Genomic DNA, 21,967 nt, shown 5'->3' with positions numbered 1-21,967 from the left:
GCATGACACCGATAGGAAGTTGATGGACCTGAACCTATCAGTGATGTCAGGACTGAGCATATAAATCTGATAGACCGAAGTGTAAGGAAGGTGGTCTAAAGTGTGACAGTGGATGTCATTTTGAAGTGAAAGAATGGAGATAGAGAAGTGAAAAGATTCAGGGACTCTAGGCCTTACTTTAGGGGTGCTACAAGGAAGTGGAAAAAGTAAAACAGAAAAGAATCAAAGAAGTAAGAAAAGAAGCAGTTTGATTCAATAACGTATCAGGAAAAATGAAAGGGGGTAAGGGGTGCCAAAATTACCAGTGAATATTTCATTAGTAGACTTCAGAAAGAATTGTATTTACTTCATACTAATAGTGAAATATTTTATTCTTTACCCAAAGGAAAGTCTTGAAGTTTAACTGAAAATGAAACCTTTCCTGAGTAGATTAGTAATACTTACTTGGTGTGGTCTTGCACTGCATACATTTTAGAGTAAGGAAAGCAAAATTTTAAAAATGTAGATATAATATATTGTCTTCTAAATATTTACTAAATCTATTCTTAATTATCCAGGCTGTTCTCTATTTATTACTAATTGCATAGATATTTTTAATTCTTTTTTTTTTTTTTTTTTGTCTTTTTGACACAGGGTTTCACTATGCAGCTCACGCTGGCCTTGAGCTCACTTTCTAGCCCAGACTGTCCTCATACTCACAGGGATCCTCCTGCCTCAGCCTCCCGAGTTCTGGGATTACAAATGTGTGCCATCGCACTTGACAATATTTTTAATTCTTGAAAAGCAATATTAGTTAAAATAAGAAATGATAATAAATTTTTCTTCATACTATCCTTTACATATAAGGTCATAAAAGCAAACTTTGATATAAGCATTAATTCCATTGAAAAGAAAATGTTCAAATAGTGGATATTTTCAAGTGAGTAATTTTTTTATTATAAGATGAATAAAATGGTGAATTCTGCAGTAGTACATTATTCCACATAGCACTGGCAACTAGTTTTAAGGATTTGCTCCTTATAGCCTACAGTGTATGACAGGTTTTATCATCCTCCTGTCTCTTACGTTCAGAAGAGAACAGTGTATTCCCTAAGTAGGCCATTATTCTTACATTATTTTGTAAGGCCATATTCTTACATTATTTTTATATAGCAAGTTTTTAAAATAATGTACATTGAGATCTCGGAAACAACTATCAAAACTATTAAAAAGTGACAGACAGCTTTCTAGAAGTTGCTTCTGAAGGTGTTTGTTCTGAAACATACATGTCACTAGCTATAATTAATTACTCTGAGCTATGTTTAACAGATGTATTTCCAATGTACAATGAAACTTGAAAGGTGGGTACCTGTGTCTCAAGCTTCATAAGCTGAAATAAAAATAAATTTGACTTTAACTAGAAAATACTACCTTGGTTTTTCCTGCATGCTCCATATGCTTATTGTTTAAAAAGATATATCATTAATATACATTACCAAAAATTGAGATATCAAAATAATCATTTGAAGAAAAGTGTTAGAATATAATTTCAACCTGAGTTAAATATAGTTTTATCACAACTGAAAAAGCAATCTTTTGCAGATAAAAAAGATCACAGTTTTGCCTATGTGGTACCATTTAAAAATTATCTCATACATTTTATTTTCCTAGGTGATGAAGTGGAAAGATGAAGAAATATAATACATGTGTTTCACTTCTGGTATGTATTTTAAAGTTAAAAATTACTACACAAATAGCATATCATTCCTGTTTTCCAATTAATTAAGTTAATGGATGGAATTTGCTTCCATTTTTCTTTATTTACTACATAATCAGTAGAGTCAGAACTGCCAAGAATAATTCAACAAAATTATACATCTGTATGAAGAATTCTCAGAGCTGTTCATCCAGCAGACCATACCGCCTTCAACGTTCAAATCTAATTCTCAACAAGGTCAGTAAACACTTCGGGTTATAGACTACCCTAATCTTGCTTTCCTAACAAGACACCTCTCAAAATTTCAACTCAGGAGATGACACATCATAAGATGTTTTAGGATATTTAGTTTCAACACTAATGTCTAAACTCTGAACATGAATTGTGTGAAGGATTATGCAGCGTTTATTTTTTTTGCTCCCTTGCTGTGTTATATTCTCATTATTTTATCAATTTAATTGACATATAATTTTGAAAGGACTCTTTCTCTGGTTCAAAAACATGAAGCTAATTTTAGTTTTCCTTGTATCTTATAGCAATAGTAGTTAAAATACATTGATTGAAAATGATAGTAATGGATTTTTATAGAATTTTCAATGAAGAAAATATATTAATAATACAAGGGGTACAAATAAAGCTGAAGGTCAAGTGGGTTAGTCCTGCATATCACAGATTATCCATTGCTGAATGTGCACACTGAAAAGCTCAGTGATGAGATTCTTAATTGAGTCTATTAGGATATGGCACATGGATGAAGACAATAACACTGAAGGTAATGACAACACAGTGATGAAATATTGTATATGTACCAGTCTCCTGAGATAAATGTAACTGTTACATATCGCAAACATAGTAAGAAAAAAATACAAAACATAACACTGCACTATATTTTTTTTCTTTTTTTTTTTTGCCTTTTTGAGACAGGGTTTCACTGCGCAGTTCAGGCTGGCCTTGAGCTCACTTCACAGCCGAGGTTGGCCTTGAACTTGCAGCGATCCTCCTGCCTCAGCCTCCCGAGTGCTGGGATTACAGGCATGCACCACCACGCCCGGCATATACTTGCACTCTAATGAGGCAACTAAAATTGGCTTTATTGTTTTATCACTTCTTCATAATATTTATGAAACAATGACATATTTGCAAAATACTCTATGGAAATAAATACAGCTCTTATGTATTTATAGGGCCCACAAAGTTTCCCCACTGATTCCATTTCCCACATTTATTCCTGAGCCTCAAATTAACTGACTCAGGCATATGTTTGACACATTATTTTATTCTTTCAGTGGGTTGTGAAACACAATGACTTCTCTTCTGTAATCTTAGCATTATGAGTGCTTCAAGAGTGTCATTTTGAGTTTTCCGTATCTATAAGTTTTTCAATCATCATTTCTTCGTCTGGCATTGTATTTCTCGAAGAATGCGAAGCAGCTGCAACAACTACAGATTTAAATGACGTAACTACATCACTCTCAAACCTTCTGAGCAGGAAGGGGAAGAAAAAGCCAGCATTGATAACTACATAACTTTGTCTTTTAGAGTTTTACTTTAGATTATTTGTTAAAAGGAATTTATTAAATTTTCATGTGCTCTGCAGAGCCTAACCTTGGTTTATAAAATGATAAGAAAACGATGTATTAATGGCTTCATTGCCAAGCGAGAGTCACAATCCGCCTGTGACCACTGAATGGATTCTTAGTCCTCTGGATTGAAATTTTTTTGAACAATGATGTGATAGGATGTGACCTAAATAGATGCTCTTCTTCAAGGTCATGAGCTCCCAAGTTTGTTCTGTGGTTGCAGATATTATGCAGTGCAATGAGCACAATTATAGAACATTTGTACAACCAGCATGGCTCAAATGTCGCTCTATTTTTTTGTATTAAGAAAACCGTGAGGACATCATGGCGGTCTAGCATCAGCAGCACTGCTGAGAAGCTCAGAAGATGGTCATCAAGCTCCTCAGGTCCTTGTAAAGGGGTGGACGGGCCCAGATTCCCCAACATGGGAGGGTACTGGGAGGAGAAGCCCACCAGCTAAATTCCAGTTCAGCAGTGTTCAGAGAGGGAGGCAGGGACAGGGTCTCTCCAGTTTTTGAACTAAGTGGAAAGAGTGCAAGGATTGAAATTCAGACTGCAAAATAAAGGGGACTGAGAGGATTCTACTTCTGGGCTATGGTACCTGAGGGAATTCCTTTTATGGCCTCTTTTGTTTTCTCTCCTTTTCTCTTGTCGTTTTCTCCTTGCATTTTGTATGTAAATGTGAGGTGTTTACATGAAAAAGAGAATAATTATTAATTAGTGACTCGATATTGGTTAGCAAAGATGTTGGTTACATCAGGTTGACCCAAGAGACACCAGCTTTCTCTCAGCATGTGAGTTGGTTCTGACCCCCTCACGGCTTCCTGCAATTCCCAAATGCATTTCACTTTTCTGCATCTCCCACACCACATGGAATGTCTCAGTCACCCTCTATCATTCCATTCTGGATACAAAAATAACAACACTGAGGTCTTACGTCTCTTCTTTCATGTGTCATTATCTGTATCTTTCTTCCCTTCTCTCCAAACTATTTTCATCTTCTGTTCTCTTTCCCTTGGCTTCTACATCCCAGCCTACTTGGCATCAATACCATTCCAATGATTTCCTGGGTTACTGAAAAAGTGTGAAATTGTTATAACTATTTCAATTATATGATTGATGTATGGTTGATATATGATTCTGTGAAGGCTGATGTAACTAGTAGTTGTTACCTCCTTGTGAGTCAGCAACCAGGACCGGCTCTGTTACACTGAAAGAATGAAGAGGTATGGAAACAACAGAGCATAAACAGAGCCAAGGCCACATTACAGGAAGACACGCACTACCTAAAGAGATCACCTTAATCATGAGTCAAGTTTTTTACCCTGACTAATCTTCAACCCCCAGCACAAAACAAACCAGAAGAAAGATGAGAAAACAAACAAACAAAAAAAACCCAAGATGGCTAAGAACATTTAACATCCCAAGAGATAAATGTACAGGCACTGAAAGAAAGGAAGTTGCAGGCAAGGAACTCAGAAACAAAATAGTTAAAAATGTTTGAAAGACCAAATCAGCAATAAAGAAATCCATAAATTGTTTAATTAACTCAAATAGAATTTAAATTAGAAAAACAGCTAAATACATAATTAATAAAGCATTCAATGAGCTTGAAGAATAGACAAAAGCTGGTTCAATTAAATAAAATTCAAAATGTGAATATTTCAGTAAAGAAGGAGAGGTTATACAGTGAAATCAAGCAGAAATCTAGGGTATAAGAAATCGAGTTAAAGGATGGGCAGCAGGACAGAGGTGAGGACACGGAGTCCGTAAGTGGAGACAAGACTGGAGCAGACTGGGTACTCAGTCGTGCTCTGAAAACGACAAAATCCCGTAGAACTGGATCCAACCACAGTGCGATGACTCAAAAGGAACTTTAAAAACATCTAAAAATTACAACAGTAAAGATTAGAAGGTGACACAAAAGGTATAAATATTTCATTCCATAAATTCCCAGCAGAAAATTTTCCAAATCTAGGAAATGAATTCAATTTTCAGGTACATGAGGTATATGGAACCCCAAGTAGCTACAACCAGCAAAGAATCTGGTTGGATTCTGATGTACATGACACATCATAGTCAAAATTCCAGACGTTCAGCAGAAACAGAGAAAATAACATATGTCAGAGAACAACTGCAAATAACTTCTAAAGGCAAGCCTACTACAATCACAGCAGATTTCTCAGTGTAAATCTTAAAGGGCAGGGGAAATTAGAGTGAAATTTTTCAAGACCCAAAGACAGTTGTAAAATCAGTCGTCTATGTCCTGCAAAATTATTCCTGAAAATTGATAAAGAAATAAAGAATTTCCATGATTAAGAGGTCCTGAAGAAAATCATGCCTTCTAAACCACCAAGGCAGAAAAGATGTAAGGGAAACCTACACGGAGACAGGGAGCCATCAGGACGAAACAGCCCAAAGCAAAGTTTATATCCAACTGGGTAGGGAACAGGAGGAAAAATAAAAGAGGTTGGTCCTGGGAAATACTGCAATAACAGGGTTCAGTAAATACCTTATAGTAATATATTCAATGTTAATGACCTTACACTCTCAATCAAAAAAGCACAGAATGGTAGATTGGATCAAAACAAGAACACAGTCATATATTGCCTGTAAGAGACATTTACAAAAATAAATACAAAAAATAGCATATACAGACTGAAGATGAAAGATTGCAAAATGATATTTCAAGTAATCTGGGCACAAAAACATGCACAAATGGTATCCTGTTTTCAGACAAAGTATCTTTCAAGTCAAAACTCATCAGAAGAGACAGAGAAAGCGACTTCCTACTGGTGGAGGGAACAATTTAACAAGAGATAATCATTGTAAATATATATGCACCAAATATTGGCATGCTCAATTTCATGAAACAAGATTACTGGACATAAACAACAGATGGACACTAATATAAGCAAACGGAGGACTTTAATACCCTACTCTCACAAATAGGTCAACTGGACAAAAAAATTAAATATCAGAGTTAAACAGCATCAAACAAAAAGACTTAACAGAGTTTATTGCATCAACAACTAAATACACCTTTCACTCAGAAGCATACAGAACATCATCCAAGACAGGGCATAGCCAGCCAAGTTGATGATTCACCTTGACTGCCAAACAAACATCATCAAACAAACATGTCAAATCATAAAGTTGCTATAGGCCCTAAAGAAAGCTTCAGTAGATACAAATAACTGAAATAATCCCCTGCAATCCACTTAATCATAATGGAAAGAAACTAGAAATTGACACCGAAAGAAACTCCTTAAATGCTTGGAGAGTAAATGACACACTTTTGAATAATCATAACAGTTAATGCTTAATATTTTTATTAATTTTGCATGCCTATATCTAGTAAAGATAACAATATGCAATATAACAACCATTGTTAATTTCCTATCATCTTGTTTTGAAATTCTGTATTTTTTTTGAAAATTGCTTATTCCTTTGGAAATAAAAAGTTAAAAGAAGCAATCAGAGAAAATGTAAAAATTTATTTGAATCAAATTACAATAGGAGGAAAACATCTCAGATCCCATGGCATACAACTAAAGAGAAAAGAATCACAGAAATAATACCATTCACATTAGCATCAAAAATTTAAATTCCTCATAATTAACTTAACCAAGGACAAGAAAGACTTCTATAACAAAACCAATATTATTCTGAAAAAAAAAGACAGAGGTTGAAGAGGATATTATAAATTGGAATGATATCTTCTGTTCCTGGGTTGGCAGAAGTAATATTGTCAAAATGGCCATATTACCAAAAGTTATATATGGATTTAATGCAATTCAAATCAACATATCATCAGCATGCTCCACAGGACTAGAGAAAACATCCCTAAAATTTACATGGGACTGGACAGGAGAGTGTGGAGAGGAGCAGAGGAAGCAGAAACGATTGAGATGAGACATAGATGTACACCAGCTACACAAGATACATGTTATTACTGGGCCTCAAAAATACGCCAGTAAAATACACAAATAACTATGTAAAATACGGAAACCTGTGGTCTGAGAAATCATTTAAGTCCAGCAATATTCCTGAATATCACCCTTACAGCTGTTAAGGTCACTATTTTAAATTGAAAATACTATTAAAAGTCATTCTAGTATGGAATTTCCTTGAAGAAAGTAGATAATAGGGCAACAGAGATTGAGTACACAATTCAGAGACTTTGGAAGACCTCTCTCTCTCTTTCTCTTGATAGGTAGATGGTAGATAGATAGATAGATAGATAGATAGATGTAAAGAAATAGAGATATGCATATATATATATATGTATATATATATATATATATATGCATGAAGGCAAATGAGTTTCAATCAAAACTCTTATCTGTGTGTCTCCTAGAGCAGCCTGAACAATCTCTTTCACTGGTCATAGTTCCCTCCTGAAAGCAGTGTGTGCTACCAAGTGTATGGGGAAAGATGACTCTTACATTTCTGTGAGAGTCTCAGACATGTCATCTACTAGGGCAAATCATGTAGGCCATGCTGATTATTTGGTCATAAAACAAAATGCCCCAGAATCAAGTCTATGTCAAATCATAAAGTTGCTATTTTATTCTACCTTTTGTCTCTTGTCACTGAACCAAGATAAGTCAAGATCATTTTTACTTAGTGGACTCCACGTATCTCAGTGAAATAATAAATGAATATATTTGTCAGCCTTTCAATTGCCTGAACAAGTACCAGACATGCTTAATCTAAAAGGGTAGGCTTACTTTACCCATGGTTTCAGAGGAGGCAGTCCATAATCAATGGGTCTAAGGCAGAAACACCGTGAAGCAAAGGTGTGTAAGAACAAAGCTACTTAGTTCATGGCAAATGGAAATCAGAGCAGGGGAACATGCCCAGAAGGAAGGGACCAAGGACCAACGACAATGTGTCAACCCAAGCTCATGCCTTCAGGACCCAGCCAGACACGCCCAGAATTATACTTTATGGGAGGCTCTCAGGCCAGTCAAGCTGATGCTTCACCTTGACTGTCAAACAAACATCATCAAAAATGTTGAGTGTTTTGAGAAATTCCCACATGCGAGGCTGTAAACGTGCCATGGCCATTCAGTCCTTCTCTATCTTTCCAAAATATACACCCTATAGAAGTAGTAATTTAGTTTCTGGGGAATATACTTCCTTCTCTTCTTCTCTTCCCTCCTCTTACTCTTCCCTTTTTAACTCTTTTAGCCTTTAATAACATGTGATCATCTTTGAGCTTCAAAAATATCACTGTATTTTCAAGTGTATTTTTCTTTAAATAGAAGTATCCAAAAGAACATTTCACAATTTGTCCTTCAAAATTAGTAGAAAGTACAAGTTCAAAACTCTTAAGAATCAAGATTTACTACTATTTTGGGTGGACTGCCTAATGAATTTATTTGGTGTTCCACTGGAGGAAGGACAGCAGGTCTACAGATCAGAAATCACATTATTTCATTAGCAAAGGCACTCCTGTGAAATATATAACAGCAATACATACATGTACACATACTTAAAAAGAAATCTTAGTGAAGACGGACAGATATTTTCAGTCTTTTCTATACTACATTAGGATTATGTATGTTACTCATTTCAGTAGTAAATTATATCCCAATGGTAACTTCCATTCAGCTAAAACTGTTTCATTTTTTAAATTATTTCATTACTATTTTGGGTCAATGAGGAACATGCTTAGTAGAAAAATAAGCAAACTAAGTAATTTTAAAAATCAAGATATTCCATTCTGAAAAATCCCTATTCGGCTTCACAAATCTCTCAATTAATGTTAGAAAAAGCGCAATGCATGATCATTATAATAATCAATCATTCACATCAGTTTTACTTAAAACACAAAAGCCCATTTCCATGACACAAAAAACGTATCTCGGATGCAGAGATGTAAATCAAGACACTTTCAATTTACCTTCATGCAAGGGCATCAAGGTGACAAGAGCAGGGTGCGTCTGCCTTACTGAGGAAGGGATTTGTTACCAGCTGACTACATGCAAATCAGGTGAGACATTACCTTTGAGAGGTCTCCAGCCTCCAGATAGAAGCAGATAACAAACACATTCCACGTAACCCAGAGGACTAGCCAGACAGCATACTGTGGAGAGACAAGAGAGACATAATTAATTTGGAATCACTGGAGAAAGATTCAAACAGAACTTAAACTTCGGAACTCCAAAGTCATAAGCTTAGTGGGAATTATGAGATATTACTTCTAAGGAAAGTGACTAGATCGACATTTATCCCTCTGTTGATTTTTTTCTCATCGTTGCCGATTCTTCTGGTATGACAGTTCAAACTAGAGGAAGGATAGTTTTTAGACAACAGAATGACAACAGAGATAGTATCCTGCATTTCTGCTTTAAGGGTGAATGACTTCAACTTCTAGACAACATTTTGAAAATATGGATGCTCCTATAGGCACATTAAATATATCAAAAAGAAAAATCACTTTTATTTGGTGAAATTGTCTTTACATAGGAGAATGCACAATGTTTCTCCACTCTATCTAAGGTCACCTTGAGCAGTCCTCATGCCTCAGGCCTGCTGATCAGCTCTCTCTCTTTGGTGTCTCATTTTTATTCCCCTGCTCATGTTAACATCTTATTCTCCCATACTGCCCTATAATAGTGGGCATCCTAACGCTATTATTCCTGACTTGATTCTGCTGTCTCTTTTGTGTACCTTCTGAGGTGTTGACCAATTTTCCAACCATGTTATATACTTTCCTATAGTGACTCATCATTCAGTCAGCTAATATTTATTAAGCACCCAGAAGACAACATATTGGAAATACACCGAAGACAGAAAAGCAAGGATAGATTCTCCCTGAATTTAAGTGAGAGAACAGTCATGAGAAAAAGATGATTATCTTACAGGAATCTGAAAATTATATATATAATCTGAGAAAACGGAGGAAGGTGGCTGCTGTACACAGCCCAGCCTGGGACGAAGTCCTGTAAGCCTAGGCGGAGTAGTGAACTATCTCCCAGGAGCGGGGAACCAGGCTCACTTACAGACTTAACCCAGTCAAGCGAGGTGTTAGATGGTTCTGGCAGCACTGCACTCCCAACAGAGGAAATCGCAGTTGTGAATTTTTTTTTAAAATACACAAGACAAGAGGAAATCATGTCAGTTTTTTGGTAAATGAATCCCCGTGGCTCTCAGCTTTGCTATGGTGCATTTCAAATCTTCATTTTATTGTGTGAAATACTCCAGGATCTTGCACTATGCTATCTTTCAAATCACATATTTCTGTTTATTTCCTGAGCCATCCTATAAACCCACACTTGGCTCGCTTGCTATTCTATGAACCTGGAAACTTATGTCCCACCTGTGTGTCTTTTTCTGTGCTCTTCTTTCTTCTTGAATGACTTTTTCATTTCTCTCAGTGGTCCTCTTACCAACCACCTGTTAATATTTACTTTGTAGAGGTCAATTCAAATATCACCTTCTGAGTTATTCCCAGTCAGAATTGGCAGAGTCCTACTCAATGCTTCAGTACACTTTGTCCTAATTATATTCTAAAGGTATATATCTAATTCTTTGTATGCTTCTTCCTTGCACAAAGATAACTTTCTTGAGAAAAGGGACCTTCACAAAATTCATCCATATTGCTAAGTTCCCAACTTTGTATTTTGGATGAAATAGGTCTTCAGGAAATACTTTTTGAAATCAATGAACTAGTGAGTAGTAAAATGGAGAAACTCATATTATTTTCAAGAGCAGGACCCATTTCTCCTTCTTGGACCTAGCTCTTCCGAGAGGACTATGTTGATTTTTGTAGTGTGAGGAACGCCGGAGCTATCCTGAGACCATGTAATAATAAATGTCGACTCAGGTTTTCCCAAAGGTGAGGTAGTCATCTACCTGCTGAATTACTGCATTTCCCACTAGAGCATAAAATGAAAGCCAAACTGAACACTGCAAAATGAAACAAAAGCGGTCAGAGGCTGTATGAGGGGAGGGCTGGAGACTAAATGCAAGCTCGGAACCTGCAGCAGAGCATACTACATCAAAAGAGGACTTTCAGTTAAAGAACATAGGTCAAGTGAAGCATTTAAGTTTGCTCAATATTGAAAAATATAAACTCATGTCACTAGACTTTAAAAACACTAAATTCTATAGTTATTTAATTATTTTAGAAATATGATGAAGAACCAGGTGTGGTAGTACAGGTCTATGCTCCCAGCACTCTGTGAGGCTGAGAAAAGAGGATTGCAAGTTTCAGGACAGGCTGGGAAACTTAGTGAGAACTTGTCTTTTAAAAATCCCCTAAAATAATCATAATAATAATCATAATAATAATAAAAATACCTATAAAATGATAATAATTAAGGACTGAGGGTATAGCTTATTGTGAAGGCCCTGGGTTCAAGTCTCACCACGGGGTAGGGGAATTATCTATCTCCATAAATAAAGTACAGAAACATATAAAGGTAACAAGGCAAGAAAAACTGTACCTAGGGGTTTCAATTACTTGATTTAAACAAGAAAGAATGAAAGAGAGAAAGAAGGAGGGTGAGAGGGAGATAGAGAAGAGGGAGAAAGAGAGGAGAAAGAAAGAGAGAGAGAGAGAAAGCGAGACCAAGAGACCAGCAGTCAGAGAGATTGTTTTATCCCATTCTTTATGGATAATGAACCATTTTCCTTACTTTATTTGCAATGGGAAGCTATTTACTATGAACCAAAGTAGCAGCGTAGTAAATTATTTGGTAAGGACTGATGAAAGGCACTGTTCTAGATATGCCAAGCCTCCCTCAGAGATTTTCACTGGTGGGCACACTTCCTGATGCAGCAGGAGACAGCACCAGTGCTGCACTTTTAATCTTTAACCATTGAAAATATATATTATGCTCCTTAAATGCTAAGAATATTACCTGCATACATGTGCTATATATGTCATACTCATGACCATAATAACATACATATTTAGTACAAAATAAAAATTTGGAATTTCTTCCTGATTTACACATCTTTTATATTTTGTCAGTCACAATTATGTGGGAAATAGTAATGTAAACACACTTAGTTTCATTGAAAAATGAAACTAATGACTGTTTTTGAAATTAATAATTTGATATAGGGACGTGTAAGATAGGTTCCATACAAAGTAATAGCATAGAGATTCAGAACTTGCAGTGCAATCTCGAGTCTTGTCAGTTATAAGTTCTGAGGCTCTAGGGTGTCACTGCAGTTCAGTTTCCTCACATAAAATAGCTCATTACCAGCGGCGAACTCACGGGGCTCCTGTGAGGACGGGAAGGCGGGACGTGGGAAGGCACTTGATACCCCACTTGAGGTCTCCATGCAGGCTACCGTTTTACTACAGTGGCTGTGTCGCACCATCATCTCTGCACATTAGAATAACACAGCAGTACCCCCAAAAGGATATTTTAAAATAGATCACCTACTTTAACTCATGTAAAGCATTGTTGCATGAAATAGAACATTCAACTCGGACTTACTTCCTTACCCTAACATATTTTCCCCTGGAGAAGGAGACAAGGGCCTTTCAGTATTTTAATGCCAATATTGACACGTGGGTGGCATTTTAAGGAAAAACATATTTTTCATTTGATTTCATTAAACATAATTTATTTCCATTTTAGCATACCACATAATTATCAAGCATTTTCTACATCTTGTTTTAGAAGTTGCGTGTGATAGTAATTTTTGGTAATGATTATGTGCTGCTCTTTTATTCTTCTGTCCCAGGAGTTTATCATCCACAGGCTTAATCTGCTTTAAATTATCTCATTTTATTTTACTTATTACCATCTCCTTATTTAACTTTCTTTTACCCCTTTATTTGTTCTCTTAATTTGTTTTTATCACTCTTTCTTGTTCTTGATCTTCTCATTTTAATACCTAGGATTTATCTGAATTAGACACCTTCCAACTGGTTTTTGCCTCGTTGCCTAAATATGGATGGGAAATTTGCATCCTCTTGTAATCTGCCTTACATTTTTTGGTCAATAAATTCTGTCATTCACACTCCTCTTAAAATGATCCATTCTCATTGTTTAAGAGTATGAAGGTCTGTACCAGCATGTTTCCAGCTGCTGCAGCTATTAGGTGTGATATAATTGACAGCTGTTTGGCTTGAGTGTAATTGGAAAGGATATTTTGCCCAGAAGAGATTACCTAACAGGATAACAGGTGGAGAGTGCCTTACTTATACTTCTCTGCAGTAAAACTTATCTTGCTTTAGTCTCATTTTGTATTCTTGTAGAAAAAAGCTCATGTTTTATGTTTCAGAAGAAACTTTGAACTGTTGTATGTGATGAAAGAGAAATCCCACTTTATGATGAACTCTTTTTGTCTGAAGTTCCAAGGAATCACCTGAGCGGCTGGTTCAACATGAATCTTCAAATATCAGTTAAGAGTAATTGAATCATCATGTTTTCCCTGTTGCATTTGACTCTAATGTTAAAATCAAATTAGCTAAATAAGACCAAATTTAGTTAAGGCTTTCAATCATGATAAACCAAAACACTGGCTACATTCAGACACATAACTACATAGTTACACTTAGTCTGCCAAAAAACTGTATACATACTTCAGGAAAAGAAAAAAATATAATTTTTTTTTCAACAGTTGGTGTTATCCTCACACAAGGGACCTCAGCAGATGTCATATATCACAGAAAACCTACTACACTGCCAGCTCTTAGGGAAGAAATTAAAAATGTATGTGCAGCAATTTGAATAACCTAGGTTACCCAAGCAGCAATTTTCCGTACTAATAAATGTCTGGAAGCTCACGGCCACCACTTTGAGCACTTCTTGTCATTGTAGATGTCAAAGTAATTGCCTAATCTCATGATGTCTCCATAAATTTAGTGTTAAAATATTTGTACAAGTTTTTTCCTGAAGTGTGTATACATTTTTTTGGTGGACTCTGTATTATAGGTAGAGAGGTAAACTAGATAGTTTAAGACTAAAGGCCTGACAAGTATTTTATTGGAAAATAATAAGATGCATCTTAATGAGACTGCCCAAACTTTGATACTTCTCTGTTCTACAATAAAACTGCCCACAGTTAAAGTCTATATATTTTTGGATTAATAAAGTATATTTAACATACACAAAGGACATGAATTTTAGAATAATTTTTTCAGGTTTTCAGGTACAGGTATAAACTCAACTTTGGTTTATTGGAATGATATTCAATTTTAAATTATGTAGGGAGAGACAGAAGACTATCACTGTATTTCAAAAACAGTATCTAGAGAAGTTGGAGGGAAAGGAGGTATTACTTAAGACAAATAAATATTCATATCCTTCTCACTAATCAACAATGGTTGTAAAATCAATTTTAGGAAAAAATAGAATCTCTTTTATACTATTCCACTGCAGAGGCAAGCATTATTTGAAATAATGATTTAAATCTGTAGTTTGCTTGACTTTCTAATTTCTTTTTTTTTTCTTTGTGCCTGCAGAGAGAATAACGTGTTACAATAATATAATATTAAGGACTATGCCACTGTTTCAAGGTAAATCCTTTTATATTTTTCTCCATGCATTTCTTAATACTACAAGCCTTCTAGTGCAAACTGTTATTTAAGTGAAATATTGAATAACAACTACATTAGTCTTCTAATTCTGTTTCACTTTAATTTGTACCCTTTAAAATGTTTATGTTTGAAATGATTTTTTACTGGTCGTTGAGAAAAGTGACTTTACTTAAAAATTTCTTTCATTGTTTTCTTTATTTTGTCTTCCTTTCTTTAAACATTTAGGTTGCAATTGGATTGCAAACTTCTTCAGGCCACAGACTACATTTGTTTTTGCTTACACAAAAATGCCTGCGATAAAATGTCTGACTTCACTTGGATATGTGCAAATGTATATAAAAATGTATGAATGAACAAAACTGTATTAGTAACTTTCTCTTAAAAGTTACCAAGTATACGAAACTATCATTCAGTAATACTAGCATAAGCATTACTAGAAGATCAACGAGGGAAGCACAATTACATCTCCTGCCATATGATTCGTTAAGTGCTTAATGAGAGAAAGAGTTAGGCTATGAAGTAGTGCATATTATTAAGCTTCCTTTGGGTACCGTGACTACAGCATATGCTGCAAGCTACAGAGAACAGGACAAGGTGTCACTGAGCTACTCTACTGACACAAGGTACAGTTGCCTTTGCCAGGCAGTCAGGGCAATCCATGGGAACATCTTCCCATAGAGTTGGTTTTACTGTAATTCCAAACTGCTGTCCAGTCAACAGTGTCCTGGATATCACAGTGTTAATACAAATGTGAAAAAGTGATCAGTTCTATGAAATGTGACTGAAGCATTCCAAAGAAGCTTTGTATTAGCACGTGATATCTTTAAAGAAGCTACTGTAAGCAAAGAAAAAAAGGTTAAGAATTATCATCATTTAGGAGTTTAATATTAAAAATTAAGAAGTGCTAATAGAAATGAATGGATGCTTGTGAAATAAAATAAACATCCCTGGTCAAAAAATTTAAATCATTTTCATCTTTTGTTAAAAGGTAGTTATGTTTTAGCTTAATATTCTCATCTCTAATATTGGCATCCTGCAATCTCTTCAGGGACTCGACACTTTTTCATCTAAGACAAAGAGCAAAACTGATGCAAGTAAAGCAATTTGTTTCCTACTTACGATCATTTCATGACCAATGATAGTCCAATTTATGATATAAACCCTGTGTTCATATTCACAAACCTTGTCATATCTCATCCATGCTATAAAAGTTTGTCCTTTAACAGAAACATCTGCATAAAAATATATTAATATGAAAACTTCTAATTTGGCCAGAGATGAAAGTTCTGATAAGGTTATCAGCCAGACTCTGAGAGAAATTTAATGTTAATCATAGATTATGCTACAGATCACAGATGAAGGCAGATTTTTACTTTTGTATTTTTCACCAGTGGTTTTATCTGATAGAGATTTCTTGTGATTTTATCTTTTCATAAGCATTTTAAAAATATATGACCCTTAGTTCATTTTAAAGTAAGATTTATTATTTTTCCTATTAATAGAAATTTCTTATTGTAGAAAATATTTGGAGTTTTGAATATCAGAAAGGTGAATATTGAGAAAATGCCATACTTAGAAATAAACACCGGTATCATTTTAGGGTAATGTCTCCAATCTTTTCTTCCCTATGAATGTATAATTAAATCACACATGTCTAAATCAATAGGAATCTTGCTGTGTATTCTTCTACCTGATTCTTTTCATTTGGTGAACAGATGGAGATTCTGTAATATATATTACACATCAATCATGTACTCAGTTATCTCACGAATTCTCTTTTATTTAATTTTTTGTGCTTTTCTAGCTTATAAAAGAATCAATTCCCAGAAATCTAGGGTTTTCTGAAAAATGTTTAGTTTAGTGTGACATATACACTATTGTGGAAATCACACCTGATGATATTTCACTTAAATAAACTATTTCAAAGACAGACTATAAATATTAGGACATTCTCTGGATATTACTCTAATGAGCACACAAATGTGACTATTAAGTTTTATGCAAGTGAAAAATAAAAAAGCATGCTTGGAAGGTCTGCTATTCTTCTTGAAGTAAAAAGTGGAAAATAATTCCCTCTAATTAAAAAAAATAGTATTAGTTCAGCACGACTGCATGTCTGTATGGCTGAGTTCCTGCCTTTTAGTCAGTGATAAACATTTCATACCAAAACCCTTAATCCCTGAGCCCTAAAGCAGGGAAGAGTCTATCAAAAACCTTCTGACACTTAAAACAACTGTAAAGAACATTCCAATTGATGTACTCAAATAAAACTGAAGTTTAAAGAGTTAATAAAGCATAAGAAATAGTGAGAAAAGTAAACTATGTTTTGAAAGCTGAATTTTGTGAAATTTAGGAATCAGACAGTGTGTTTGGTTGGTGTACATTTGTTTGTATAGCAAGGTTTTAAAAATGTAGACGTGTAGCCCAAGTGTGGCTGATGAGAGAGGAGAATGTTGAAATTGTTGAGAAGACAACTTCAGTTTCATTGGTACAAATATATCACTACTCGTGCTCAGACCAGGCACCAAGAAAAGATATTGCTTTTTGGGGTTTTTGTTTGGTTTTGGTTTGGTTTTTTTTGGCTTTTTTTGGGGGGGGGGAGCCTGGAGCAAATAATTTACAGGTCATATTTACTGATCTCTTTTATCTTTGAAATCCCAGCTAAAATTTTCTGATAAGAAGAGTTTCCCTGTGTTGAAGGATTTTGTGTTGGCCCAGTTCACACTGACGATGATAGAACTCCTTCTGATTCCAGTTACACAGATATTTGAGGATGAGAGTTAAGATATATTATAATGCAGTTTAAAAATGCAGAGTATGTGAATTTGAAGCTTTTCATTCAACACATCTAACACTGGTTTCATTATGTTTCTTAAATACCTTCCTTCCTTATACCACACAACAGAAGGCTAAGAAAGGGTCCTCTCAAACATATTTACATCCCAGTACCAGGAACCCATGCATGCTATCACATATAGCAAAACTAAAAAGTATTTGCAGATGTGATGAACTTAAAGATTTTGAGGTAGGGTGAAGACCCTGGATTTTATGTACACCCTTATAAGAGAGAGGCCAATGAATATTTTACACACAATTACGTGAACAAGGCAAAGCTAAATTTGAAGATGCTGGGCTTAAATACTAGAGTGAAATGGTCACAAAGCAGGGAATCCCGCAGCTACCGGAAACTGGAGCGGGCAAAGACCATATGTTCCTCTAGAGACTCGGCAGGGAGCGTGGGCCTTCATTTTGCTCTAGGAACACTAATTTCACACTTAGTGCACGCCACAGCACACTCTTACTCTTTCAGGCCTGGGAGTTCCTGGTCATTTGTAGCTGTTGGTTACAACAGGAAACTGACACAGCCGTCCAATTTCTCTTTCCCAAAACGTCTGTTGCTGAAGTATAACACTGGTGAGCATAATACCTGATACTTGTGAACAAGTGATGAGTCTCCAAGCTGAGAGCCACCCCCTGGGCAATTACGCCTCTGCCTCCCAGTAAGTCCATTGCTCCTACTGGTGGTGTAAACAGAAACGCCCTCCTTTGCTATTTGCCTGATAGAATTACAGTGAAGCCTGAGGGCAGGAAATGAGATCCTCTTGTTTTATAAGAATCTCAATAAATTCTTAGTGTATTTCCAGCAATCCAAGGCTGTTTGATTGTTTTCAGAAGTTATTGCATAACATTCTAGGATGCAGAAACCAACAAACTTGAAAGTCTTGAATGTTTCTAAACTTGTTCAAAAAGTGTCAAAATGAGTCAAGTACCTAGAAAACAATAGAATATCAAGCAATTTATTGCACGTGACTTTCAAAGCAAGGAAGAGAAAAACAATCTATCATCTTTATGAGTATGATGGGTTGATGCTTTTTAGTTTTGATAATGGATTACATGATATCATTTACAAATATTAAAAATTCTATTAACCAAGTCGAAGTTCTAAATTTCTCAGCCATCATTTTGCGTTAAAAACTGGAAGAGTCATTAAATTCCTGTTCAATACCTGACAATTTAGTATTTACACCAAGGTTCTTTGTCACCCTTTCTGAGCAGTAGTTAATGCTGGGTGAACGTCACCACAGTTGGCCCAGAGAAATGAGTGGAAGGCTTCACTTTTAGCTTAACACACACATCTCTATGACCCTTTTCATCCTTTTGAAAGTACCTGTAATTTTCATTGATTGACGCATCCTGGAATACACAAAAAGATTTCTCCTTATGACAAATAATTACATAGATGAATTCTCTTATACTGATTTACAGATTTTGAATTGGGCTTTATGAGAGAATTCATGGTTCATCTAGACAATCAGAGTGTGTTTAGGGACATTAATGTGAACAAAGGGGGTGACTTGTAACCTGGTTGTTTCTGAGGAGCTGAACATCTCAGCACATGTGTCCACTGTTAGTCCACTGATGTTGTTTGATATTCCACTCAGAAAAATGAGTATAGTGGGGTAGCTAGTTCTCCAAAGTCTGTATCTATTATACGGTACCCTAAAATGAGTTTCTAAATATCACATGGCTAGCCAGTCCAATTAATTGTTTAGCACAAACAGCTGATATGGGCAGAGGAAGGAGGTACTTTTCCACCTTTGTGGCTATATGTAAAAAAACATATATTTCCACTTCAGAGTTTTTAACTAGGTGCTTGGTTACTTTGTTGAATGTAAAAGTCCATTTAGAAAGTGAAGTTCTAAATTTACATAAATGTATGGCTGGTACATCTGTTAAGGGAAAGGAGTAAGAACTATCTTAGAACCATTTGTTTGAAAAAAATTACCAAACACCTTTCCATTTATTATCTTTTTTTTTTTTTTTTTTGGTTTTTCTCCGGTACCAGGAACCGAACTCATGACCTTGTGCTTACCAGGCAGGCGCTTTTGCCGCTGAGCTAAATCCCCAGCCCTCCATTTATTATCTTAAAAACACTAACCTATTAGTTTAAATTAATTTTGCAAGGTATAGGAAAAGGAAAAAAAACTAAAAATAGCAGCTGTTTCAGCAAAGGGAGTTTTGGCTGCACATAGCATAACATTGAACTGCAGGTGATTTAAATATTAGGTTTTCTTAACTATGATTGTTCAACCATTTATTAGACTAATAGGACTGTTTAAAGAACATCAAGGAATCTTGGTGTGGTAGTGCATGCCTGTAATCCTAGCACTTGGGAGGGTGAGGCAGGACGATCGCTGAGAGTTCAAGGCCAGCCTGGGCTATATGGTAAGTCCAAGGACATCCTGCATTACATAGCGAGATCCTGTCTCAAAAAACAAAAAAAAAAATTAAAGAATTCTTTACTAAGTAAATAATCGTGTTTATCCACACAGTTACAACAAAAAGCAAATCATTCACACTGAGTTTACTTTTCCTCATCAGATTGCATTTCTTTGCAATGTCAGCGGTTGATAATTTTTACTAAACAACTTGAATACAGATAAGTCTTTTACCAGGAGTTAGCCATCTCTCCAGTCCAAGTAAAGCTCTGCTGCTTTCTACTTAGATTTCCCTTTCTTTCTTCCTCAACGGAGTAAACTTCCCATAAAGATGCAAACGGGTCTCACTCATGGAACGCAGATTAGGAGGTTTGCCATTTTGGACAAGTTCTTTCCCTCCCTCCTGTGCTGCTCTATTTATAGCTTCACCAACAAGGCACATTTCGACCCCACTATGCTGACTAGGCACCGGCCAGGTGTCCTGGGAACCTAGGGTGATCCCCTTCACTTCCCCTCTGTCCTCCGCCCCACAGCCCGCAGGTGTGAGCTCAGGGAACCCAGCTTTCCCATTGTTCATAGGACAGAAACACAATTAAGACATTAGGCCTGCTACCTGACAGGGAAGATGTGCTCAGCCATTTGTTATTTTGATGTGTAATATCCATATTGTCATGAAAAAAATAGTTTTATAAATTTAAATTTTACAAATACAAGTGCTTTGGCCATATTTTCTCATTAGTAAATAGTTAAAATGCTAAGTTTGCATCAACAATTTTTCCCCTACATGAAATCCGGAAGTGGGCTGTGATTGGCCCAGGGATTCAGTACAGCACCCGCTCTAGATTCAGACCTCTAGGAGTTTCTCTCAGCTCCTCACACAGTACACTCATCGCAGGGGGACAGGTTGTGGGCAGAAGAAGGTTCCCACATTATTCTTTGAGGAAAGGGGATCTCCCGCATGCCATCAGCAGACTTCATTTCATTCGTTGGAATTGTGTCACAAGCTAATGTGTTGCAAGATTCTCGCTGTTATTTTAGCAAATTTTAATTCACCCCCTGGGCCCAGAAAGAAAACAGACCTCACTGAGAGTTCTGCTGTCTGTCCAAATGGCTGGACACAATCGAGACGCTGTCAACAGGGAAGAGGGGGATGGAACCGTCAGCAATGGCAACCTAAGCACAACCTAGATTTTATGTTGTTTTGCTTTGCTATGTTTTTTAATATGCAAAACAAAAGTGGATAATTGGTATTTTATATTTCCTGTTAGTCTCTTTTGTTTCCCAGAGAAATACTCAATCTTTTGGATCACAAAAACTATATATATTCAGCTAAACAGTAAGGTAATGTAGTAATTATACTCGGGAAATGTAAGATTTAGACCACTTGTGGAGGTAGAGTGTGGAAAAATAGAGAAATGCAAAATAATGAGAAGAGATGAGGTGTGTTCCAAGCAACTGCCAGGGCTCAGCGTAATCATCAAACAGAGTGAGAAAACTGTAGTGTTAAATTTCTCATTGTAAATGTTAACCATCATTTTAAGAAAGCGGGAAAAATATTATACACAATATTAAGAATAGTAGAATGAGAAAGACAGGGACTTTAAAAGAGTCAAAGGTAGAATGTTACTAATACTTTAAAAATATAATTATGCTTTGCTGAGATCAGGTGGAGGAACAGTGGTTTATGTTTCCACTGAATAAGATAATCTACTGTGCTTCGAACTCAGAAAACAACCATTTGCTTTCGATCAGAAAGGCTTTAGTTCATTGCTAGCTGTCCTATTCTCTAACCTTCTTCTCAGAGTCAAAGCAATTCTAATAATCATGTAATAGCCTTCAAAATGTGTAAACTACCTTTATTGAGGAATATGGTGACTATCAATATGACTTTTACAGATATCTAATTGCTGTACTAGGTATAAAATTATCCAAACACAGAAACAAGTCTATATATATA

The 21,967-nt window shown here is 35.8% G+C and overlaps 1 protein-coding gene across 3 annotated transcripts in view; it reads right to left on the bottom strand.

Moving 5' to 3' along the window:
- Nkain2 (Na+/K+ transporting ATPase interacting 2) overlaps positions 1 to 21,967 on the bottom strand; it is a 937,374-nt gene that overhangs the window by 420,224 nt on the left and 495,183 nt on the right. For all 3 annotated transcript variants that reach the window (XM_013516706.1, XM_005389154.1, XM_013516707.1), the window contains exon 3: positions 9,290 to 9,370. In XM_013516706.1, the coding sequence (XP_013372160.1) occupies positions 9,290 to 9,370 (81 nt within the window). The remainder of the gene's footprint in view (positions 1 to 9,289; positions 9,371 to 21,967) is intronic.

This window comes from Chinchilla lanigera, unplaced genomic scaffold (assembly GCF_000276665.1).
Source record: "Chinchilla lanigera isolate Chin_1 unplaced genomic scaffold, ChiLan1.0 scaffold00035, whole genome shotgun sequence".
Lineage (NCBI taxonomy): Eukaryota > Metazoa > Chordata > Mammalia > Rodentia > Chinchillidae > Chinchilla > Chinchilla lanigera.
This window is presented reverse-complemented; position numbering and strand designations above follow the sequence as displayed.